Genomic DNA, 27,114 nt, shown 5'->3' with positions numbered 1-27,114 from the left:
CCTGCCTAAAACGTTTGCACAGTAGTGTGTGTGTGCATATTATATATATATATATATATATATATATATATTATTATTGTATTTTTTCTTCATTTTAGAATTGTTTTACCATTCTGTAGTGTGGATTTTTATTATACAACACATTTATTATTTAGCCTTTGGTTATTTACATTAGCAGACAAAGTCATTAGGTTTAAATCTAACCAAACTCCTAATGGAGGATAAATATACATAAACTACTGCATCATTCAAAACACTATTATCTGTTTTAAGGAAACTTTGGCACTGGCTACGTTTAAGGACATTTTACATCAGAGGTTTATTCTGAGGGAAGTGGCAAAGAAAGTCAATGTTTCATCTAGTAGAGTGCAGTCCATAATCAATATATATTTATATATAAAGAAAATAAATATATGCAATTCAAGTCAGGGATGAGTAATTGCTTGAATGCTTGTTTGCATGTATAGTGTGGTTACTATATGCCCACTCTTATCATGATATAATTCATTCGTTTTAACATTGTTACTGTTTTATTACTGAAGCATTTGAGCCATTTCGTCCTTATTGCAATACACTCACCTAAAGGATTATTAGGAACACCTGTTCAATTTCTCATTAATGCAATTATCTAACCAACCAATCACATGGCAGTTGCTTCAATGCATTTAGGGGTGTGGTCCTGGTCAAGACAATCTCCTGAACTCCAAACTGAATGTCTGAATGGGAAAGAAAGGTGATTTAAGCAATTTTGAGCGTGGCATGGTTGTTGGTGCCAGACGGGCCGGTCTGAGTATTTCACAATCTGCTCAGTTACTGGGATTTTCACGCACAACCATTTCTAGGGTTTACAAAGAATGGTGTGAAAAGGGAAAAACATCCAGTATGCGGCAGTCCTGTGGGCGAAAATGCCTTGTTGATGCTAGAGGTCAGAGGAGAATGGGCCGACTGATTCAAGCTGATAGAAGAGCAACTTTGACTGAAATAAGCACTCGTTACAACCGAGGTATGCAGCAAAGCATTTGTGAAGCCACAACACGTACAACCTTGAGGCGGATGGGCTACAACAGCAGAAGATCCCACCGGGTACCACTCATCTCCACTACAAATAGGAAAAAGAGACTACAATTTGCACAAGCTCACCAAAATTGGACAGTTGAAGACTGGAAAAATGTTGCCTGGTCTGATGAGTCTCAATTTCTGTTGAGACATTCAGATGGTAGAGTCAGAATTTGGTGTATACAGAATGAGATCATGGGTCCATCATGCCTTGTTACCACTGTGCAGGCTGGTGGTGGTGGTGTAATGGTGTGGGGGATGTTTTCTTGGCACACTTTAGGCCCCTTAGTGCCAATTGGGCATCGTTTAAATGCCACGGCCTACCTGAGCATTGTTTCTGACCATGTCCATCCCTTTATGACCACCATGTACCCATCCTCTGATGGCTACTTCCAGCAGGATAATGCACCATGTCACAAAGGTGGAATCATTTCAAATTGGTTTCTTGAACATGACAATGAGTTCACTGTACTAAACTGGCCCCCACAGTCACCAGATCTCAACCCAATAGAGCATCTTTGGGATGTGGTGGAACGGGAGCTTCGTGCCCTGGATGTGCATCCCACAAATCTCCATCAACTGCAAGATGCTATCCTATCAATATGGGCCAACATTTCTAAAGAATGCTTTCAGCACCTTGTTGAATCAATGCCACGTAGAATTAAGGCAGTTCTGAAGGCGAAAGGGGGTCAAACACAGTATTAGTATGGTGTTCCTAATAATCCTTTAGGTGAGTGTGTACCATATTCATAAAATAAACTACAGTGGACAATGCATGTGCACAACAGCAGCAAGTTTATTTACAGTGAGCTGGGAGTATTGAGTTTTAGCATTTCCATTTCCAGTGACTTAAGAGTAGCTCATAAAATGCATTTGCCTGTGGAGTTTTAGATATTGCCAGTCTTAAGTGCACCGTAGGCAACAACACAAAGAATTGAGCAAACGAATTAAACAAAGTGTAAATTGTTGTATTTTTCAACAGAACCCATTAACTACTTTGCCTCTGTTATGATGCTATAGATATTTTGTGAAGCATTGTGGAATATGCCAAGATGGCGCTCCGGTGGACAGTGGCACTAAAGCCACTCCTCTGTGACTCAATGCACAATGTGACTTGTCAGAGTCTGTGCCCGTTTGCACATCTGTGTCAGATCTCAGAATCGCTTGCGTCATACCATCTTTGATGATTAGTAAATTCATTATTCAGTAGCTCATTATACTGGGACTGTATCTTAGAAACAAAAAATAACGAGTTCCCTGCGCATGTTGTTCCCTGTGTGCTGTCATATGAATCTTACAAGTACAGATTCAAACAAAAGCTGTAATCTTTGGGGTGTCACGTTACAATAGCTATTAAGTCTAAAATGGTCCCGCGCGTCTTGGTTATTATAGGACTGTCAAGTGAATGGATCTGGAAATTTAGGTTTTGTTCTTTTAAATAAAGGAGGTCTAACTTATGCTGCTGTGAATCAATCCCAGGATTCAAGTGACAGATATTTTTTAATACTACAATGCGTGAATTCCAAGTAAAACAAAAAAGGAATGAAAAACAGAACAGGAACATGGCATGTGATAGGTGGCAATCAATGTGCAAAATACTCTGCCACTTAGTGCAGCCAGAGAGAAGGCAGTATCGACCAGACTAGCTTGCAGGGAATTATGTAAGATAGATTTTCACCACGTGCTGAATTTAGCTACTTTGGCTTTAGCTACTTTGACCTTTTCAGAGCCAATGACGAGAGTGTAATGTTCAGTGCCAATGAGGAGACACCCTGTCATTATGTAGTTACTCAATACAAAAGTACAGAGTTACCAATGAGACTAACAATTAAAAATAGTTTTTCTTTTTTTATTATTTCATCACTCACACACATTAGTACATGTTTCTTTCAAATCATATGGAGATCCGATACCATTTTTTCATATCAGCGATCATCTGTGATTGATCGTTCCCTTGTGGCTTTTTGGTGCATTTGTTCCTAATTAATTATAACTTACTAAACACAGCAACGACAACACTTATGCACTTTCAAACAACAGAACATGTTAAATGCAATGTAGAAGAGGCATGTCGAATATATGTTTGACTAGACTGTTTGTTTGAGCTGTGCTTCAGAAAATATAAAGAAAATAAAGGTGGTGGTTATTTTATAAACGATGGAGTGATATACAAATCTCTAAGTGTATAAACTGACCAGTCATTTACACATTTAAATGATAACAAATAAGTCTGTTGTATCTCAGAGTATCTGTTTATGTATTTTAGCATCTCCTTGGATGGATTCCCTGAAAACACCAAATAAAATTGATTTGTATGATGTTCGCCGGCGACCATGGTAAGCAAACATATAAGTAAATATTATTTTCTAGTTGATTTAAACTAAATAAATCAACTAACTAAATATTCACAAATGCAAACTGTTACAACACTTGAACTTTGTTTTCAGGTGATTCAGGTTATTTTTCTTTCACACACTGATGAATGCCATTTTTATTCGTTTCATTTTATTGTACTCCTTTTCATATATATATATATATATATATATATATATATATATATATATATAGTCTAGTTTGATAATTAAAAAAAAGCCTTTATAAACATTACAGTTTCTCAAACTTGTTAACATCTAATTCACAGGGCATTATACACTATATATATACATAAACATGCATTTCCTTATAATTCCAGGTACATACAAGGAGCTGCATCACCAAAGGACATGGTGATTCTTGTGGATGTGTAAGCAATCATCCTATTCATCTTTGTTTTTCATAAAGAGAGTTTTAATTGAAAAACAAAAATCAGGTTGTAGAAAAATGTACTTTGCTGTTGCAAATTTTAGTTTTTGACTGGTGTCACTACTGTTTTACAAAGCAGTTCATGTCTGCCACAGTGTTTTTGAAACCTTTCACTATTTTCAAAGGATGTACTACCTTTCTTTCTGAGACATGTGTGGGTATATATGGATGTCATACAACAGGTGAAATATTCCTAAAACTCTTCTGCTTAACAAAGTGGTGAAAATAACTTACTTCTGCAAAATAATAACAAATTTATAATAATAGTAAGCCACAAATCTGTCCTAAAAAAACCCACACAGAATTCAGCAATTCAGACTCAAACCTACATGACTACCAATTATTTATAAAAAAAGATGATGAGTGAGAGATCATATAAAAGAACAAATTAGAAGGATGCTTATACCATCATTCAACTGTGGGCTGACAGTTACTTCCATCTAGACTACTGATTCAGTATGACTGAATGAAACGGCACTTGTGGAATCGTGCCAAAAGTAAATGAGGACAATAAAAATGAAAATCTATTTCTTCCTTTTAAGTTGACTTTTCATGGATAATTTGGTCCACTTGATTGATAGGTCATCAAACATAAAAGCTATTGTACTTTCTCATTTGAAAGCAGAATATGTAAATCTTTCCTGAATTCAATTTTTTTCTTTGATCAGCCATTTGTGCTTTTTTTAATCAGTACTTACTAAGTGATATATGCAATACACCATGTCTGGTATTTGCACAATTTAATAAACTTTCCACTCAGCAGAGTGTTTATACAGACCTCTTGGTATGTTTTAAGAGAACAGTTTCTTTGTGAATGTGGAACCATTCAGTTTGTCAAAACAGTCTTTAAAAGCTTGAAAGATCAAAGTGCTTAGTGTCTTTTTTTTTAAACTGTTCCTTCTACTTGAACCTTATGTAACCTGATGTATTACAAATTCCCCATTTAAAATGCACAATGTATTACTTATATCTCTACATTAACATTATTATTATTATTTTTATTTATTTTTTACTAAAATCCCATGAGCTTCAACCAAAGGGTCTGTGGGTAATTTTTCATTTCCAATTGCCAGTCAATGTGAATACCGATCTATTTGTACTGCAGATGTCATAGATAAGTAATAACTGTATTTAAATGTCCTTTACACATTAATATTTTCCTTTGTCGTTTGTGTTTGCCCTATACTAGGAGTGGCAGTGTTTCTGGGTTGACGCTGAGACTGATCAAGACCTCTGTCTCTGAAATGCTGGAAACTCTCTCAGATGATGACTATGTGAATGTAATTTCGGTAAGTTCTTCGTCGTCTTTGTCTTGTTTTTCCAGGGTTGAAGATTTCTGAAATACAATACAAACATTATATTGATTGGCAATCAACACCTGAAGATCAGTTTTATATCTCAAGTAACCCGTTAAACAAAATGAAAACAATAGAGTTGAACTAAAGTATATATTTAGTAGATTCATTTGCGAGCCGTTCCTTTCTGTTAGTCGTTTTGTGTGATTATGTGGATGTGCTTTCAGACAATAATCTACTCCTTATAACTGGGTTTCCTCAATGTTTTTCTCATAGACAAGTCAATGTAAAGATAGTGAATATACATTATATTTAATATGCCAACAAAAATAGTAAATTGCAAGTTACAAGTTGCAGTATTTCTGGATTTTCTCTTCCTTTCCAGACACAGACAGGGTGCTTGTTAAGCATCTTTTTTTGTTCCTTAAAGAAGGTTAATCCCTCTGTAAAACTCTAATTAACTTGATAACATAAGTTCAAATGGTCAATCAAATGAGCATAGTCAATTCAACCACAGTCTTTCCCTCTCAGAACAGACAAGTAGGATAACCTGGTGTACCTTCCATAAAACAAGTCTGTATGACTGTAGCCGACAAATTTACAAATATGCATATAAATTCATTTACATATACATATATTTTTGTACAAATGTACAAAATGATGCAATCAAGGGAATGTGATTTCTGCTATTTTTTGGAAAGCAATGGGTTTATTCTTTATGCCATTTATTAAAGACATTAAAAATAATGTAATATTTAAATTACCACCTAATATATATACACTGAATGTCAAGGAAATATAAATAGAAAAGCATTTAGAAATAGCAGATCTTTCATAATTCACTCTATTGACAAATTACATCCGAAATTGAATAGTTTAGGGGAAACAAATGTATATAAAATATATCAAAGAAGGGTACATACATTAGATATCTCCCTAAAATAAAATGTTGGCTTTAATATGTGTCCTAAATTTTAAGATGCATGTCTAAGTTAAATTGCACCTTGCTCTGGGACAAGGAAAGACATGGGGAATAATGAAATATGGATTTCAGTTGGGCTCTGTGCTTGAAAACACGAGTTTAATGAAATCACCGGTATTCTATCTTGTGAACAGAAGTGAAATTACATTCTTAACCCATATCCCTTGAGAGAAAAGTAGGTAACCAGGAAATCATCATCCTTCTTACTATATATGAATCTCTTTGAAAAAGGTTAAAATTATAGGTTAAAAGTACTGTGTAGAACTGGAAAAAATATGTGCATTAGGGAAAAGCTTCCAGGACACTTTGGTTCACTACACAAAGTAACCATAAAAGTAGTTTTCAATTAAGATAATTAATGTATTCTGGTCATCTTTTTCTATCCCCTTCTTTTTTAATTAATATACTTATATATTAATTTGTTTATATAATTTTTTTATTAATGAGAAATAATACATAACCATTTGTTTTGTGTTTTGCGGTATTACACTACCGGTCAAAAGTTTTAGAAAACCTGAAATTAAAGCATAGAACAAATAAACAATTGGAGATTAAAAACAAATCATGGAATTGTTTTGTTTAACAAAATGTAATCAACATTTTTGACTCATCAAAGTAGCCGCCTTTTGCAGATATAACAGCCGAATACACTCGTGGCATTCTTTCTACAATGGAAATCAAATTGTTCGGAAAGTTCTTCCCAACACTGTTGCAGTGTCTAGTGTTGCACTTGTAGGTTGCTTTGCTTTCACCCTTCTGTCCAGTTAAGAACATAAGAACATAGTTTACAAATGTGCTTATTTGGTGTCCATTAATAACTGATCCAAGGATCCTATCCAGTCTATTTTTAAATGTTCCCAAATTTAAGTTTGGGGAGTTTGTTCCAGATTGTGACGACTCTCTGTGTGAAGAAGTGTCTCCTGTTTTCCGTCTTGAATGCCTTGAAACCCAATTTCCATTTGTGTCCCCGGGTGCGTGTGTCCCTGCTGATCTGGAAAAGCTCCTCTGGTTTGATGTGGTCGATGCCCTTCATGATTTTGAAGACTTGAATCAAGTCCCCACGTAGTCTCCTCTGTTCCAGGGTGAAAAGGTTCAGTTCCTCAGTCTCTCAGTAGGACATTCCCTTCAAACCTGGAATAAGTCTGGTTGCTCTCCTCTGAACTGCCTCTAGAGCAGCGATATCATTCTTGAAGTGTGGAGCCCAGAACTGCACACAGTATCCAGATGAGTTCTAACTAGCGCATTGTACAGTCTGAACATCACTGCCCTTGTTTTAAATTCTTCACTTTTGACAATATACCCTAGCATTCTGTTTGCCTTTTTTATTGCTTCCCCACATCCATTGTTTGGATGGAGAAAGTAAGGAGTCCACGTAGACTCCTAGATCTTTCTCATGCGTTACTTCATCTAGTTCTCTTCCTCCCATAGTGTAATTATAGTGGCTTCTAGGTCTAACATCTTGTTCCTTATACTCCTGGCATTAAGGTACAAACATTTCAGGACTTTCCTACTAGCAGTTTCCATTGTTTTTCTTTCCTTAGTGGAACATCTCCCATTGTCAGAGCTCCCTGCCCCCCTGGTCCCTAGTTTAAAATATTCTCAATTACTCTGCACATACGCTCTCCCAATGCATTAGCCCCCCTTCTGTTTAGATGTAGACCATCTGGTTTGTACAGCTCCCATCTATCCCAGGAGAAAGACCAATGCTCCATAAACGTAAACCCCTCTTCCCTACACCAAGATTTCAACCACGTGTTAAACTTTCTAATCTCTGCCTGTCTCCCTGGCCTGGTACGTGGTACCGGAAGTATTTCAGAGAAAACTACTGTGGAGGTTCTGCTCTTTAGTTTCTTTCCGAATTCTTTAAATTAGTCTTGCAGAACCTCTGTCCTACCTTTTCCTACGTCATTGGTTCCAATGTGGACCATGACTAGTGGACTCCCCCCGGCTTTGGCCAGTAGCCCATCTACTAGTTTAGGGAGATCTGCAACCTGAGCACCAGGCAGGCAAAGATACCATGCGGGTCTCCTTGTCACTAGAACACACTGTGATCTACACCTCTAAGAATTGAATCTCCTACTATAACTACCTCCCTGTTCTGGGGGGGAGTGGGCACCATGGTTCTCTGGTGCTCAACTGCCCTCCCATCATCCTCTGAGCTGTCAATGTCCAATTCGGTGTCCAGCAGTTGGAACCTGTTGGGCAATTCTAGCTCTTGGGGTGTCTCTAGGGGTTGTGCACGCCCTTTTTTGCGGTTACGACCTATTGTAACCCAGCAGTTCTCTATGCTGTCCTGATCTAAGGTCTCAACTCTCCTAGGTTTTGGCGTGCACACCATCTCCCTCATGGGCTGATTGACTAATTCTTCTATATCACTAATACAGCGCAGATCAACAAGCTGAGCCTCAAGATCACGGACCTTGATTTCTAGGATTTCAACATGCCGACACCGTTCACAAATTAATTCTTCTTGGATGAGTCCAGGAAGGTAATCATTCTGCAAACCTGACACTGTAGTGAACACATGCTTCTAAATGTTAGTTTTTTCAGTCTCTTGGTTCCTGTTCCCTAGTCAACTGCTTACCTTTTTGTCACCGATAAACAGAGCAGCCCACTAAGGAAATACTTTGCTTTCAGAAGCAGAGATATGTACTTGACTTGTAGACAGATAGGGAAGAGATAAGATACATTATGTAGGAAGATATAATCTCAAATGCCGTGTGGGATCACAAAGTTTTATTAGCAGCATGGAGTGAAAACCACGTACATAAACAATTACTGCTTACAGTTAAAATACGAGTGTATTAAAAACTTGCTGAACACGGATTTCACAGGACCCCGGTGCAGTGCCGTGACTATTTAAAAATAAACTGAAGGATAATAATTGGATTGGTAGCAGCCGATATTATTAATATTTAGTGAATAACTGGACGGTGTTTCAGGCTGTCGTGAATGGTGTGCAGGTCTGTTGTATAACAGCCCCGCAGAGACAATCAGTATGAAGGCAAACACTAATTAGTTAACATGTTAAAGTTAAATTAATGAATAAATAAATACAGCAGATCTGGGTTTCCCTCTAAAACATTAAGGACTGGTTTAATAAATACATCCATAAGTCTATAAACGCCATGACTGAAACGTGCATGCTTTAGTTAAATTATAACCTGCTATATTGTAGCTGGATGATTAATCGTGAAATGTATTTTCTTTCAATTGTAACTTACCCTGGTTAAGGATGTCTACAAAGTAAAATAAAAATAATAGGGCAAAAAGTGTTTGTAGTTACAAATCTGTAGTAAGAGTAATAAATTAAGGGAGTCAAGGTGTGCCATTTAAAATACATATATACTAGCACATATCTTGATGATGATTTCAATAATAACAATAATAATAAATGGCAAATATTTATTTTATAGTTACACATGGAAACGTTTTCTTACGGTATCATAATGCTTGTCTGAGTATAATGTTGTCTATACACGTTTAGCGCTTCCTAATATCTCTTAACAGAAAAGTGTATTTATTACGCTGCCTCCAATCATGTAAAGCAAAAAGAATAAAATAGCCACAAAAGTCCTTTCCACATCAGGCTCTATCGATCTGTCTCTGTTCTTAAAATGAAACACAAACCAAACCCACAATCGCTCTGCTCTTCCCACAACAGGGGACAGACTTGCTACAATGACCTGGTTTTACAAAAAGCTCTGGGACGTGTCTGGCACGGCATGGCACGGACGCTTAAGCCAGTGGAACCGAGGCATAAATCACCTTTCTACAACCGATTTACGTTCACTAACTCAGCAGCTGAACTGAATTGACTTCAATTAAGGCAAACTAAAGACAAGATTAACTTCAATTAAGGCAAAGTTAAAACAAAATGAGGAATGCTAAGACTGGTCTGAAACTAGGAAAACAACAAGATGGCTGCCTCTCACCTGTACTCTCCTGTGTCTGTCTGTGGAATCTTGTAAATACTTATTTTTCTCCCAAACCAGCTCGATGGGGTTTAAGTCTGGAGACTGTGCTGGCCATTCCATGATTTGAAGCATACTGTCTTGTTCTCTTCTTCTAAGGTAGTTCTGACATAGCCTGGTGGTATGTTTTGGGTCATTTTCTTGTTGTAGGATGAAGCCCTGACCAACTAGGCGTATACCAGAGGGTATTGCATGGTGCTGCAAAATGCTGTGGTAGCTGTTTTGGTTCAGGGTGCCATTCACTCTGTGCAAGTTGCCGACTCTGGATCCAGCAAAAGAGCCCCAGACCATCACCTCCTCCATGTTTCACAGTTGGTGTCACACTGAGGAACCATCCTTTCGCCTACTCGACGGCGTACAAAAACCCTGCGTGATGAACCGAAGATTTCAAATTTTGATTAATCGGTCCATAAGACCTTCTTCCAGTCTCCATTAGTCCACTGGCGATGCTTCATGGCCCAGGCAAGCCTCTTTTTCTTATTTTGCCATCTTAGCAATGGCTTTCTTACTGCCACTCGACCTGTCAAACCTGCAGCTCGAAGTCTTCTCTTGGTAAAACTGCTGAAACTTGCTTACTTCGACCAGTGTTAAGCTGTGCTTGAAGCTGTTGTCCTGTGAGTCACCTATCACACAAGCTGTTGACTCTCAGAAACGTGTCTTCTGATTCTGTTTTGGCTGTGGGTCTGCCAGACCTCTTCCTGTCAGAGTTTCCAAGTGCCTTTTGATGGTGTAGGAAACTGTACTCACTGACACCTTGGCTTTATTTGCAATTTCTCTAAAGGAAAGACCTACACTTTTAAGGGTTATAATGGTCTGTCTGTCTTCCTTTGTTAATTGCCTTTTTCTCACCATTATGATAGCAATATACTACTTCCTACAGTACAATACTGTCCAAATAATACTTAAGAGGGTGTAGTAACAGTCTATACCAACACTGCTTTTATACATACAGAGAGTTTGCAAGTAATCAGCAAATGTTGGGACACCTGTAGGAATTGTTAACATCAGCTTTCAAGGCTTAATGTACTTTCATTGCTGCAGAACAGCTGTAAGTTTTTAACCCATTACTTTTCCCCCCCAAAATGCCTTTTTTTCAGCTATAAGTTGTTAACCCATTACTTGTTCCCTGAAAAAGGTTTTTTTATAAAACTGAAATGTATGAAGAAGGTGAAGAAGTTGAATGTTCTGCAATGGCCAAGTCAACCACCTGACCTGAATCCAATTGAGCAGCATTTCACTTGCTGAAGGCAAAACACCCCAAGAACAAGCAGGAACTAGAGACAGCTGCAGTCCAGGCCTGGCAGAGCATCACCAGGGAAGAAACCCAGCATCTGGTGATGTCTATGGGTTCCAGACTTCAAGCAGTCATTGACTGCAAAGGATTTGCAACCAAGTATTGAAACTCACAATTTAATTAATGATTATGTTAGTTTGTCCAATTACTTTTGAGCCCCTAAAATTGGGGGACCACATTTAAAAATTGGTGTAATTCCTACACCATTCACCCAAATTGGATGTAACTACCCTCAAATTAAAGATGAAAGTCTACACTTAAAGCATATCTTGATTGATTCCTTTCAAATCCATTGTGGTGGTGTACAGAGCCAAAATTATGACAATTGTGTCACTGTCCAAATATTTATGGACCTAGCTGTATATTAGCAAATGTGTTAGAAATAATTGAATCATGATAAATCACTAGCATAAGATTTAATGAATAAAGAACATTACCTTTTCAAAGTGCTGTTAAATTCTAGAATTCAAGTAGTTTTTGTCGGAGCCTGACTTATTCTTACAAAGTAAAATATGGGAGCAATAAAAATAGACCCTGGAGAGGTTAAGTGAATGAGTAATGCTTCAATTGCCTCTCTTAATCCTGTTATGTGGTGTGATAGCAGTTAGTGGCGGAAGATAAGACCCGCAATTCAACCCAAGCATGCTGTGATTTAGGGGCACACTTTGCGATGTGGACACAGAGGGGGTGATTTGTTTACGAATGCATGCCATGCTACGGTTGCGTAGAGAGACAAATGTAATACCGCTTTTTTTTTATAAAAGCCACCCAAGTAAAGCATCGATCTGCACTGGCCTGGATATCTTAAAGGTTAACGAAGAGAGTTGTGGAGATATTGATTGCAATTTAGTAACAAGTAGACTTACATGATGCTGCAAAAGTGCAATGCTAGTTCTCTACAGCGTCAGTACTCTGTGCTCACTCCACCCATTTCTTGAAGGGCATGTTCAGGTTGTTCGCAGTAAGGGCTACTGCATTTTATGGGGTTAATGTGTTAGCTTGTGATTAAGTTTAGCTTGTGAGAATACACTCCGCATTTAGTATGACTTTGTATTTTAAGAACTCAAATTAGATGTGCACAGAGACCCCAGCTGTCCCTGATGTTCTGTGTGTCTAGGGGTATCTTTGACAAGCTTGGTGCTCTGAACAGCTTTGCAGATGGATTTGCAAAGGTTACAACCCCCAAACTCATGAGCCATTTCCCTGTAGCAATGACTTTGCTGACATTAAATTACTCATCATGCAAATTATCCATAAATTGCCATCCTTCCTTCTGGCTGTTGTGGGGAAAAAACTGACCCTCGGGCCGAGTACCTTCACATTCAGTGGTTTTTGAAGACAGAGGAAATGAATATATGTATATAAATGAATGGTCTATGCTTCCTATGGAGTGGTGAGAAAATGTATAATTTGAAGAAAGAAAGAGGGACATCCTTGGTAAAGTATGTACCAGCTCTCAAAAAGGAACATTTCAAAATGATTCCTATTTCTCTCCCAATCTAATATGACCATGAGTTAAGGATGACTCAAAGGAAAACAACTGAAAATATTCCATGGTATGGGCAGTTACCCAGAGAGTCTCTTTACTGATTTTAGTTTTAGATTATCTTTTAGTTTGATAGTCTGAAAGAGTCCTACAGTATTTTAATGGATAGGATAAAGGACAATATAATTCAATGTAGGTGATATTTTTGTAAAACAATTCCAGATCCTTTTACAGTCTGTAGCTGCGTTGTGTTTGTTGATTTAATTTTGAAGTAATTAAGGAGTAATATTCTGAACATTTGTGTAGACGCTGGCCAGAATATTAATCCGCCTATGCAGCCGATGTATTCTCTTTTTGGCAATTGCATGGCACTACTTAATTACATTTTATAACATCTAAACTGCAGGTTCAATTTGAATCCAATCTATTCAGTGATACTGTTTTTATAAAATCTCAATGTACAATCTGTAAAATATATCAATCACAGCATAACAAATGCATCTCCCACAAATACAATGAAAGTCCTTCTGATTCAAGAGACGATAACATTATGACCCGTGAAAGGTTTTGCGGCTTGTTATCCACTCCTCCTTTATCATAGTGCAGGAAAAGAAGCTAGCAGTAGCTGTTTTGCACAAATATTTTAATAGAGCGTATGTTTTCACAGGTATTGTGTAGTGTGATTAATTTAATCCATCTCTAAACCTACCTGATGCTTGGCCAAGTGGTGCCCAGAAAAGGGTAAGCCAATGGAAACCCCACAGAAAAGCCTGGGTACGCTACAGGATTTGATTTGTGTTGCATCACTTGTTAAATCAGCTTTGTGACCTAGTTTTGTTGAGATGAGCAATATGGCACAATGGAGCTTATTAGATTAGACCTCTCATGAAATACAATCCAACTTTGCTGGTTTCGCTGTGTATACATGGCTACAGTAATAGGATCATAAGGGTTAATGCCCTGAGCAATTACGTCAGGGTTGGGCTGCTCCAAGGGACCATCCAGAACAAGGATAAATGATTAGCACTAATTAGAGTTTGCATTATCTCAACAAATGCAACAGATGTCGTGCTAGCTTTTTACTATAAACTATTATTTTTATACAATGTGGTATAAAATAGACTTTGAATTCTAATCCTATGACTCTGAGTCCAGTATATGTATAGTAATATCACATAATGCAGGGATATAATAATTGTACATATAAACCAAGTATATATTACCTATATATTTTATAATGTCCAAGTAAGGATCTCTTGTTCAGATTAGGAAGTTGGCAAATCTCTAATTTATAAAAGCACACAACTGATATTCTTTATATGTAATACTTGAGATATTTCAGATTTGAATTTTTCTTCATGCCAGTTAAGAAAGAAACTGGGTAGGTGTGTAGCAATGTACCATATCAGTCGGTTTAATAAAAGTTTAAAACAAGTTTCCAAAGTGGATGGGTCACTGAGTTCCATTTCAGTATCCAATTAACACTAAAATGTGGCAAAGGCATTTTTCTTCTTCAGTGGTGTTGTTAAAGAACATTTTTATACCTTCAAGTGTGAGTTTCCATAGCTTTTTAATTCGGAAACTTTGGGTTTGAAATATCTGAAGGGATAGGGAAGTCAAGTACACACACAAAACAGAATGATGTTTAGAAGTATCATCCACCATCAACTGTTTTTTGGGGATGTTTTCAGAATCAATCTGTATCTATACAAAATTAGTTTTAAGTATTTGTGTCACCCCAAAACACAAAAGCATAGTTGGAAAATGAAAAACAAAACTGCTGCATTTACTCCCTTATAATAACATACATTAAAGGGGTGATTCAATAGTAAAGACAGCTTATAAGATGGTCAGATGTTATGAGCAACTCAAAACAGCTGTAAGTAACCCCTGTTTGGCATAAATATCATATTTTAGAAATGTTTAGATGCTTAAAATCTTTTTATTTTTGTTGCAGTGTACTTAGTCTAAGCATTATATATTTCAGACATTTTCATTCAAACTTCCTCAGAGGTGAAAACTGGACTACTAGATCATGGTGCTTTTTAAAAAGATTTTAGAGAAACAATTATGTGTTTAAAATAGATCGAATGTAGCTCTTCTTACTTAAATGTACTTTTGAGTTTTCACCATTCAGGATTGCTTTTTGAAATTATCAGAAATGCTGTAGTTAAACTTTGTATCCACTGAATGTTCTCAATAATGGCCAATAACCTGCATTTGTATACATTTTCCCTTTTGTCTGGGTGCATTTATTTATAAAATAAGAATGGTGTTTCCTTTTCCATGTCTGTGTATAAAATACTTCCCATTTATAATGAGCTGCTGACTCAGATACTAATGGAGAGATGTTTACAGAGTAGAATGCCAACAGGCAGAAAAACACTGATAATTGGCTGTTATAACATGCTTTTTGCATTCCAATTCCGTATTAATGCATATTTTCTTTCTATACAATGGATTAATTATTTAACCAATGACGTTGATATGTAATGTTTTTTATATTATAGTTTGTTTGTCTGCAGTGCTATGTATTTATAATTGTGATAAACAAATCTGAAAGACTATAGACTATAAATTATGTATTTGTTTTAGCACTGGCAAATGACTGATGCAAAGGCAGTCCCTGTCAGTTAATATGCTTATTTTCCACTTTGGACTCTCTCCTTCGCATTTGTACAAATTACAAATATGATTGACTGATCGCTCTTTAGTAGGACCGATATGTTTTCCATGGTTTTGGGTTGCCTTTCACTGAGAGCATAGAGGTGAAAAATCAATTGTTTCCTCGCAGTTTTCACAGTTATTAGCAACATGCAGGCATCGAACTTGCTTTTCCACACACGCATATTACAATCCCCGATGTTTTGAAATCTTCTACTGCTGTCTTACAAATAGCCACAGTGACAGAATGCCTCCAAAATATGTTGTCTTTGTATGATGAATTTTCTGAACATTGCATTCAGTGGCTGCTGCTCTTCTGGATGTCATTATGTTTTTTGGGTAGAAGAATCAAGAGAATGCCTTCAGGGTTAACAACCAAGTTTGTTTCAAGTGTCAGCTATGATTAAAGAAAATTAGTCCTCCTTCCTTTTAAAATATGTTTTGACAGCCATGTGTCAAACTACTGTGTCAGTGGCTGGAGATGGAATGAACAGAGTGCATAGGGGGATCAGTGAAGGTGCCTTTTTAGTTATATGACACAGTGCATAATAAGTGCTAATTAAATAGTGGTTTTATCTTTTAAGAATGGCTAATCTGGGGAGGAGAATATGCAAAAATACAACCAATTAATCTTCATCAGATCTCAAAATAGGAAAACCTAAACTTGATTTGAGAAATTTTAAGTATTTATGAATTATACTCTCACGTGTTAGACAAATACTTGTTTTAAGCAGATATACCTTTAATTCTGTCTGTGTTACCTGATTTATTGGGATAATCAACAGTCAGCTGTTTAAAAGCCCTTATAATTTAAATTCTGTAAATGCAGCCTGTACACTGTAGTCCAAAAAACTGATGGCTATGATAATTAAAATAATAATAATAATAAATCCTGATCCAAAACATGAGTAGCATACTCTCACCATACATCCAGCAAACCAACCAATGCACATGTGAATTGTGGATTAAAGGCTTTTAAATGTAGAGCACTGTTATGGCTGACTGCCACGCCCAGACTTTCCTGTTGGAAACCCAAACATTAATCTGGGAAATTGACCCCACTTTCCTGGAATTTGGGTTTCCCTCCAGGAAGGCGGGGGCTAGTTTCCCATATTCATGTTTGGGTCTGAGCCAAGATTCCTCCTGAACTTTTGCAGAAACTAGTCATGACTTACTTCTGATTTTTGTTGTTTTTTTGCCTTCTTTAAATAGCACTTGCTGAAACAGACTTTTCGCAACTAAACTGCAACCTAATTTACAATGTGCACAATGTCTAGAGCACAACAGAGATTATGCAAATTTACCAAGTGATATGTAATGTGTTTTCTTATTGTGCATTTCCTTTCTTTCAGTTCAACAACAAAGCAACCAGTATTAGCTGCTTCAACAATCTGGTTCAAGCCAACGTCCGCAACAAAAAGGTTCTGAAAGACGCAATACAGGAGATAGAAGCAAAAGGAGTAACTAACTATAAAGAGGGCTTCAAGTTTGCCTTTGACCAGCTTTCAAATGTAAGTGTCACATGTCTGTGTTAGCAGGAGCATGAAGCAGCTCTTAGCATTTCACAGTTGCCTGAACCCCTTCTATATTAAATAATTTATAACTGTGCTGCTAATCTTACATCAGCCAACTACAACTAAAAAACATTCTGGTGTATATTTTATTCCGTTTGATAAGTGACAAATAGAAATTAACAATGACCAAAACAAGGCTGAATCACTTTTTGATTAAATAAAAAAATACAGGTATGTTCCATAATCTTTGGTATTATATTTATATATATATATAATATATATATATATATATATATATATATATATATATATATATATATATATATATATATATATATATATATATATATATATATATATAATATATATATATATATATATATATATATATATATATATATATATAATATTTGGTATATAGTAAGGAGACAATGGACAAGACAGTGCTTTTAAATTATGAAGTGCTTTTATTATATATAATAAAAAATCAGGAGAGTTTACAAAGTTCTCCTTTTGATTATCTGGAACAATATCAATCTTTTGGTTAATACAGACAGGTAAACTATCAATTACAATGGATAGTATTTGTATGCATTCCCTGTATCTTAAAGACATCATGCTCTTTTTTCAACACCTGCTAGGAAGGGTGATGTTGGCGTTCTTTCACGTAGCTGTCTCTCAGTGCTCATAGACAGCTGCATAGCCTGACTGTCTGCTGGGCAAATTCCAGCTCCTTCCCCCTGACAGATATTTACACTGTTTGTCACCTGAAGACAGCAACAGATGTACTGAAAAGCAAAAATACAAAATGTGCTTACTAGAGTTTTGCTTATACCTGGACACAATCACGCAACAGTGCTTGTCAAAAATAATCTTGTAAACAGTCAATGTGTTGACAACACATTTAGGCCAAACAATCTGTATCTTCATGGAGAAATGTATGTATGTATATTGTCAGACACAATAAATCTTATATCCATCTACTGAAAATGTTTAATTTCATACACTTTATATTTAATTTACCTATGTCCTTCAACAGAAACTGATTTTAATGCTTACTTCACAGTATGGTCTGGTTTTAATTAAACTGGGGAAAAAACAACAATAATGGGCTTATCTGTATTTTTATTGATATGATTTTCAATAAGAATTGTTCTGTACTTAAAGCTTTAGACCCAATTAACTGTCCAGCAGACTCACTGCATTGTTGTGAAAATATCGCCACCTGCTGGACTCTAGTATTGTTGTATCACTGACATCAATTGTTTAATCCTCAATTAGACTTTCTTTGACCATTCATATAAAATCAATAAGTATGGCCTGCAATTGCAAAACTAGAATCTTCTAAATTACTTTTTATAATTGAATATATTACTATGTCATTTTAAATTAATACAGAGTTATGAGAATATGCATTCTTTAGAATGAACATTTCATTTATACATAGTACTTTCAAAAATGTAAAATAGAACTGGGATCACTTGAACTACTGTCAGAGGGTGTTTAATTTCCAATGTATGGTAGAGTGCACCAAATATTTCTCCTAGAAGTACTACAAAAATAGACCTTTATGAAGATAGGTATGTAGGTGTCATGAGAGTACATTTTGTTGAGCATCACTGCATAAGCTAATCAGAGTCTCCGTGCCTTTCAGTTCAACGGCTCCCGTGCAAACTGCAATAAAATCATCATGCTCTTCACTGACGGTGGCGAAGAAAAAGCCCAGGAGATATTTGAAGAATACAACCCTGACAAGAAGGTAGGTGGATACAGGCCCCAGATGTTGTCGAGGATTTATTTTTGACAACCTTCCTGAAACAGCCGAGGTGACGTACAGATGTGCTCTAATACCAAATCTACATGTATAATTTACAGATCCCTCACCCAGGCTCCTAACATGTTAAAAGCCTCTTTGCAAAGTGCAGTGTACTCTGAAGACTGTAAGATTTAGACATTTGGCTGTGTCTCTAACTAACATAAAACCCCAACCCTAGCCAAGACTACAATTTGAAACCATGCACCTTAGTTAACCAATTAGAGACACAAATTGAACCTTAGTATAAACCTCTGTTTACTGGGGAGTCAAACCATAACCCTAGCACAGCACAAAATGTAACCCTAGTTTTTAGCTGGTAACCGTTACCTTAAATTACCAAAATATTTCTTAAAACAAATACCTCTATGCCCATATCACGTTCTTCAGGAGGCCAAAAATGTTACCATGTTACAGTTGAAATAACCTTATATCGAACTTGCCTTGGCCTCGAGAATTTCCTGTATTAATAGTCAGCAAATCATTTTTGTTAGAACACAATGTATGCAGTAAATAAATCTGTTCTACGTTGGTTAAATTGTATCTCCTTTCTTTAATTAATACAATGTTATAAGCTTACTTTAAAGATGTATTAACAACACAGGTACTAAACCCTGCTAAATGCCACCTTGTAGGCTAGGTTTCATCAACATCAGTTTGGTCTGCGTGTAATGTTTAGGAAAATGCAAAATTCAAATACAATATCAGAAATGCTTTTAATTACACTATCAGAAACACTTTTAATTGTTGATTTGGGTATTTTAGCAAATAGGAGCGTGGGCCACTTTGTCATTTAGCCAACTATGTTATACTTAGATTAAGTAAATATGAACTGTTACTATTAAATGGTTTGAAAACATTTTGGAGGTGCAAGTTTTTACTGATAGAAAAAGTTAAAATCAAGTCCAATCCTTACAGCATGAGCCCTGCCCTACAACTTAGTTAAGATTCCTGTCTGCAGTATCGGTCATATTCATGTATGAGAAATGTGATTATGAATAACCTTAGCTTGAATTATAATAGATAGAATTCAGTTTTGATGTGGGTTAGAAACCCTTTTAAACACATGCATAAAATGAGAAAAAAGGATGAGGTGGATGATTTTGTCCCTGCCTATGCTCTGTGAAGTTAGGGGGGGGAAAAAAGCTGAATAGTGGAGTTACAAGTTGGATATCACACCATTTCTATTCCTTTTCAAATCTGCTTCTTTCCATGCATTTATTCATATAGTTCAGTTTGCTTTTAATGCATGATTGTTTAAACTAGCATCTTTTATTTGTAGTGGATCATTTCAAGATCAAAACCAGAGCTTTGGAATCGGCTATGGAAATAAAGGTTCATTAAAATATAGCCCGTGTTAGGCTCCCCTTCACTTCAATCACTTTAATCACCCCAAATTAATAGTGAGTGGCATCTCCATTCTGCTTGCTTTTCTTGTTTTTCAACTTCGCCACTCCGTTACATCAATAAAATGACATCTGATTCACCCTTCCCTGCAGAGGGGGCCGTGTTTCCTGTCTCTGATGTGTAGCTGTCTGTCTGTAATATGTGCAAATATAATTGTATATAGGATTCTCTTCCATTTGTATGCTTTGTTTAATTTTGTGCCGTGTCTGTGTAGGGAGTATTTTGAACTTTTGTTCTTCTTGAAAATGATTTGTACTGTATTAATATCAGTTTGAATTGCTTAATGTAGTTTTCCAGGTTAGGAAGTTTACTTATTTTTATTTAAAGAGGCAAACTAACTGTATCTTATGCTAGGCTTTCCACCAGCTGCAAAAAACATCTGTATTCATCAATATCGACACACTCCAATGTTGGTTTGGCCTTGTGCTTGGGATCATTGTCCTGCTGAAAGGTGAATTTCCTACCAAGCTTCAGGTTTTTAGCGGACAAGCAGGTTTTCTTGCAGTATTTCTCTGTATTTTGCTCCATCCGTTCTTCCTTCAAATTTAACAAGATACCCAATCCCTACTGATGACAAGCATCCCCACAGTATGTTGCTGCCGCTACCATACTTCATTGTAGGCATGGTGTGTCATGAGGCATGAGCAGTGTTAGGTTTGTACCACACATAGAGCTTTGAGTTTTGGTTAAAAAGCTCTCTCTTGGTCTCATCAGACCACAAAATGTTTTCCCACATTGCAGCTGGGTCACTCTCATTCTTTTTGGCAATCTCCAGATTAGTTACGGCTTCTTTCTTGTCACCCTCCCATACAGGCCAGTGTTATGCAGAGCTCTTGAGATGGTTGACTGGCGCACCATTACTAAACTCCCAGCAAACTGAACTTTGTAGCTCAAAGTGATTGTTGGCCTCTCTGTGGCTTCTCTGACAAGTCTTCTTGTTTGATTGCTGAGTTTTTAGCGATGGCTTTATCTTGGCAGTGCCTGGGTGGTGTGATGCAGCTTCCACTTTCTGATTCACATCTGTAGAATGCTCATTGGTCTTCATTTTTATTCAGATTCACAGCCTGACCAATGATCTTTCAACAGTGGGGTTTTTATCCAGACAATGTGACAGCAACTTGAATGGTTTACAGGTAGAGGCCAATGGTAAAGTTATTGTGTCCTCGTTAGGGCAGTTTCTTTCATGTATGTAAACTGGTAGCTTCCACAGTACAGGGGTTGAATACTTATGCAAGCAAGAACAATCTTAGGCTACAAGAGGACAACATGGAAAGACATGGGGGACATGGAGGAGGTCTCATGTTATTTCATGAGACTTATGAATTACATTCCATGACTGTCTAATTTGTTGCTATGGGACCAATTAGGCCAATTAGCTCTCACTTTACCATGCTTCAAAGGTGTAATGAAGCTTAAGTCGCTTGCACTTTTGCAACGAGCACAATCAGGCATAACTTGTGCGTGACACATCATGAATGCATGATCATAGTGTGATTTAAACATGTCTATACCGCTACTGATTACAAATGGGTAGGTAATCTTTGCGACAAAACACTAATTATGCAATCAGAGGCACAGCTTGTGAACAGGCCAGGCAGGCAACTGCCTAGGGCCCCAGGCTGTTAGGGGCCCCCCAAGGTTATTTATAACATAACCTAATGGTGATGAACGCTGGTTGGAGGGGCATCCTGGGAATGTTTGGCTAGGGCCCCAACACTCTAGAATCGCCACTGTATGCAATCACAAAACAAAACCGTAACACATGGTGTTTCCTTGGCCAGATTGTCACCAAAAAAAATGAATTGCCTTCACATTGGGATGGACTAAAGATTAAAGATTATACTACAAATACAATGAAATGGTTATGTAACACAGGAATGTGCTTTTGTCTTGTATAATATTGCATATTCTTTATTTTACATAGTCAAGGCCCTGAGAAAATCGCATGTAACTAAAGGCTGTTACGCAGCTTATAAAGATTCAAATTGTCAATCATGAAAAAAGAGTAACTACTTTCACAATAAACACTAATTCAATTGCATGGTTGTGATTACAACAGATATACAGAGAGGTATATTACACATCTGTTCAATCACATAAATGGTTTGCTTTGTCTTTTTCCATGTACTGATAATTGTATTATGAGAATCTACATTGATAGTTGATTGTTAATTTATAATTTTATGTGATTGAACAGATGTGTAATATACCTCTGTATATCTGTTGTAATCACAACCATGCAACTGAATTAGTGTTTATTTATTGTGAAAGTAATTACTCTTTTTTTCGTGATTGACAATTTGAATCTTTGATGCTGCCTACCAGACTTGAGTTACATTGCATTTATTTATTTTAAGTATTACTATCAAACATTCACATGAATGAAGCCTAACAAATCTAAATGTTGTATTGCAATTATCATATCTGTTGTTCTAATGATACATTCTCATGTGAGTAACTACTTTTCCATCTGCGATCATTTGTAACCTTTTAATGTATGTGTTGGGATTACATACTCTCACCCTGATGAAGGCACAAAATGAAATGTGGGATTTCTAATAAATAATTCAATCATTTGGGATTGTATTCTGGGTGTGCGGTCCTCTTTGTAGTGGTCCTTGTGCGGCCCTTCCTCCTTGTTGTCGCTGACTAATCCTCTGATACCCAAGATCAGTATGTGTTACATGTGTTTTTTGTTTTGCAAGGACTAATCGGCGAATCTGACTCAGAACTGAAATCTGTCCTCGCTGATACAGTTTACCTGCAGACTGTTCATTAAAATACAATTGCACAGGCTGTTGTGAAGTGTCTGAACAAGTTTGATGTGGACTTTGCTGAGTCCTACATGTCCAAAGCTTACAGTCAAGTTCTTGAGGGATTACTGACAAACTACATTTGTATATTATATGATAAAGAATGGGATTTTAATTACAGCATGAGAGGATTTACATGTCATTGATTATAATTCCTTTAAATGGTTTCTGTCTAATGTTAATTTTTAGGAAGTAATATGGAATGGAGTTCGACTGAATGTGGGGGATTTGATTGTGCTAAGTGGTTTATATATAATCATGAGGCATCTTTTCAGCAACAAAGGATGAAAACGAATTATTGTAAATTGTTTTATATGGAATGGAATGGAAGGGGTTAGTAGCCTGTTCTCTTGGGCAATAATGTCCAATGCAAAAGTTGAACATATATTGAAAATAAATCAATCAATAAAAATCTAATTATTATTATATATACATATACATACTAGGATTTGTTGAAAGTAAAGGCAGTTGAAGAATAAAATGGTCCATGGCAAGGTAATCTTTGGATATTTCATCTGGATTGTTCTTAATTCCTCAGGTCCGTGTGTTCACATTTTCTGTTGGTCAACACAACTACGATAAAGGACCGATACAGTGGATGGCCTGTGCTAATAAAGGTACAATTTACTGAGCCCTCCTCAATATGTTCTCAGGTATTGAAAGATTTCTCAAAATAGATCTGACACAAGCCTCTGCCCACCCACCCCATGGAGCCTGAGTTTGCTGCATTGTGGTGAAAACTGTTATTAATGAATGGCGTAGAATTGACCTCGTTGAGCTAATTATTCGGTAAACTTTACCGTTCCATTTATTACTTTATTTATGGAAAAGCAATATTTTTGATAATCATACTAAAATAGTCTGAAGACCATAACACCAAGCTGGAAACTAAATCTGTAGCTTTCAAATTTTTCTTTCAGGTTATTATTATGAAATACCTTCCATTGGAGCAATAAGGATCAACACACAGGTGATGTTAACAAGATCATTTTATATTTTCCCCTTGTATATAGTATAATGTTGTCAATCAAAGTCTGTTGTATATTGTTATTGGTAAACATGAAAGCTCAACATACCTGGATGTTAAACATTAATGATTTCAAAATGTTGTTCTTTTAGGAGTACCTGGATGTTCTGGGAAGGCCAATGGTTTTAGCAGATAAGCAGGCCAAACAAGTACAATGGACAAATGTTTATCTTGATGCCCTGGTATGTACATTTTTATATTATTATATTTTAATTTACTTTATTTGTGAAAAAATGTACCTCTTTCATAAGAACATAGAAAAAGCAATGTAGGTGTAGGATAAATAGTTTTATATGTGATAAATTGGTTTAATGATGTCATGTTTCAAGTTGCACTAAATAATGAACCACCAGATACAGATCTATATTATATATTATCAAACATATACAAATTATTTGTGTAATAGTATACGCAAGCATGACTATACAAAGAGAAAATGGGTACATAAAACATTATCTTTCAGCAGCTCAGAGAGTAGAGTGATAGTGTATTTAGTCTGGTGGGTTTAAAATAACAGACAGATCTTCTCATGTTGTATTCCATTAAAGCTAGGTCCCAATTCGATTGAATCTGTTGCTCAGGCCATGTACATTTAACAGCATGACATTGCTTAGAACCTGGCAGAGTTCTGAACTTGAAGCAGAATTAGTCATATCCATGTAGAAAGGGAATATACAAGAGAATAATGCAATCTGTGCTTTCATGGTGTATAATGGTACATATTAATATTAATCACATATGTGTATACAATGTCTGTATATATATTTACTTCAGAAACCCCATTAGAGGTATTTCTTTGTTCTAGCCTAATCTGAAGTACAGCCTTGGTAAAAAGGAAAAAATAAAAATGACAAAGTATTATACTAGTGTGTACTTTCCATGAAAGGGGGTTTGTTAGTTTGTCCCTCAGTTACTGTCAGTGATCATAAGACTATTGACCTGATTGTTGCTGTTATGTTATTTCCTTGTTACTGGAGACTGAACACATACTCTGACAAGTACAACTTCACATTTTCAGCAGTTACATTCAATGTCTTAATTATCAAAACTATATAGGCCATGAAAATGTATGTACATTTACAATCTTATTTTTCTTCTTTCTTCATAAAAGTTACAGAGACATGTTAACCCCCATATTGTAATCACATTCAAGTAACTTTGTTTTTGGTCAGTAATGCCATTTCTTTCTGTTCACCAATTAAGACTCTTAAATGTTTAAACGTGATGTATGTCTAAGCTATTATATAATAGAGAAGTGAATGTTGAATCGATGCTAATGGTGTTTTTTCTACCTCTGTCTTTGTGTGTGTGTGTGTGTGTGTGTGTGTGCTGGTTTGTTCACGATAGGAACTTGGTCTTGTCATCACAGGAACACTGCCAGTCTTCAACAAGACACAGACTAAAGATGACAACGGCGAAAGCAAGGTACCATTTGTTCTATTTGTCCCAAAACATGATACCAGATGTATAAGGCTACAGACCCTGAAACAAGGCACACAAGTGGAGAAAAGCTCCCGATGGCTAAGAGCTAACATTCTGCAATTAATACAGATGTGAAAATGCGACCAGTTGGTAAAAAGTGCCACATTTTAAAGTTTATTTAATTCATGACATAAAAGATGAGGAAAATAACAACATCCATTTGTCTGTCTTTATACTGTCTCACTTTTAAATGCCACCCGTGAATTGTTTATCCACCACCGTCACTCGATCTTAGTCCAATTGTAGATCTGTTTTGGAATTTGCTACGCATCCACCCTAAAGGAGCTGGAGGTTAAACTAGAGAAGGGAAGGGCAGAATTGACTTGTGCACTCTCCTTGATTGTGAGAAATCTCTGCCGTCACACAAAAAGCTCTCGTATGAATACATGGTGGTCCGGCACAATAAGGAAAGTTGTCTAATGTTTTAGCTAGAATTCACTTAATTCTTTACGGTTGACCTCTCAAAGTCTGGTATGAAATTGGAAACACTTGAATTTTCAACAATGGTATCATGTTAAATTGAAACGTTACCACACTATAGGACCAATACACAGAGACCCTAATGTCTTTCAATCTTACAGAACTTTACACCCGCATTTTATGACTGAGAAATTTCTCTAAACTAGAGTCAGGATTAAATCAAAAATGTTCGCAAAGTACTGACAGTAGACCCTGCGGTGCAGCGCGCCTGCGCACTCGCCATATCTCTCCAAAGAATGTGTGCACTGCAGCCACACTGACAAAATATGTAATGAAGAAACCAGTGTTCAATGTTTACACATACATGTTAAATATATGATCGTGTTACACATATATTTACACTTGTACCATTGTCTAAATTGCATGTCCATACATGACTACATGACTCTTTACAGTACACCATTGTAATATGTCTGTGTTTGTGTGTGTGTGTATGTGTGTGTGCGATCCAACCACACCGAGCCTGCTCCGTGTACTGTGTGTGTGCGCATGTGTGTCAATGTAACGTATAGTTATCACTTCCACTTGGTAGAGTGTGCCTGGGATGAAGGTAAAACCTTCCACCCCCTAGAAGATTATCTGTTCAGATAATTTTTCTAAGATTATATTTGTTTCCAATCCTAAATGTATCCACTACATTGTGCAAGTTTGACTTTGATGGATTATTTATTTATGTATTCATTTATTTAGTTAATCTACCCAATGTGCAGTGCACAAACCTCATACACTGGATGTGTATTGGCTTGCAAGTTACGCAACCATATATGCCTGTACATATTCCATAAATATCATCCAGACGTCTCCATGCTTTATGTATTCATGTAAATATTAGTAATTGCAATTATACTGTATGTTTACGCTACAGCCGCTTTGACAGCAGTGTCACTTGATGCAGTGTTCGTCTCTTAAAAGTTGCGTTCAGTCCATATAGAGATGCTTGAATTATTGAAAATGTCCGAACTTCGATTACAAAATGCACACATGAGATACACATTAGATACACATTCAATCTGCGGCGAGTGCAT

General features: G+C 36.5%; 1 protein-coding gene across 5 annotated transcripts in view; it reads left to right on the top strand.

Annotated features, from left to right (window-relative positions):
- LOC136750280 (voltage-dependent calcium channel subunit alpha-2/delta-1) overlaps positions 1-27,114 on the top strand; it is a 189,315-nt gene that overhangs the window by 115,165 nt on the left and 47,036 nt on the right. For all 5 annotated transcript variants that reach the window (XM_066705221.1, XM_066705220.1, XM_066705219.1 and 2 more), the window contains exons 8-16: positions 3,323-3,392; positions 3,749-3,799; positions 5,048-5,147; positions 16,906-17,064; positions 18,722-18,826; positions 23,639-23,717; positions 24,021-24,070; positions 24,220-24,309; positions 25,475-25,552. In XM_066705221.1, coding sequence (XP_066561318.1) covers positions 3,323-3,392; positions 3,749-3,799; positions 5,048-5,147; positions 16,906-17,064; positions 18,722-18,826; positions 23,639-23,717; positions 24,021-24,070; positions 24,220-24,309; positions 25,475-25,552 — 782 coding nt within the window. The remainder of the gene's footprint in view (positions 1-3,322; positions 3,393-3,748; positions 3,800-5,047; positions 5,148-16,905; positions 17,065-18,721; positions 18,827-23,638; positions 23,718-24,020; positions 24,071-24,219; positions 24,310-25,474; positions 25,553-27,114) is intronic.

The sequence above is a fragment of the Amia ocellicauda genome, chromosome 5 (assembly GCF_036373705.1).
Source record: "Amia ocellicauda isolate fAmiCal2 chromosome 5, fAmiCal2.hap1, whole genome shotgun sequence".
In the NCBI taxonomy this organism is placed as follows: Eukaryota; Metazoa; Chordata; class Actinopteri; order Amiiformes; family Amiidae; genus Amia; species Amia ocellicauda.
The sequence above is the reverse complement of the archived record's forward strand: the minus strand, read 5'-3'. Positions and strand labels throughout refer to the sequence as shown.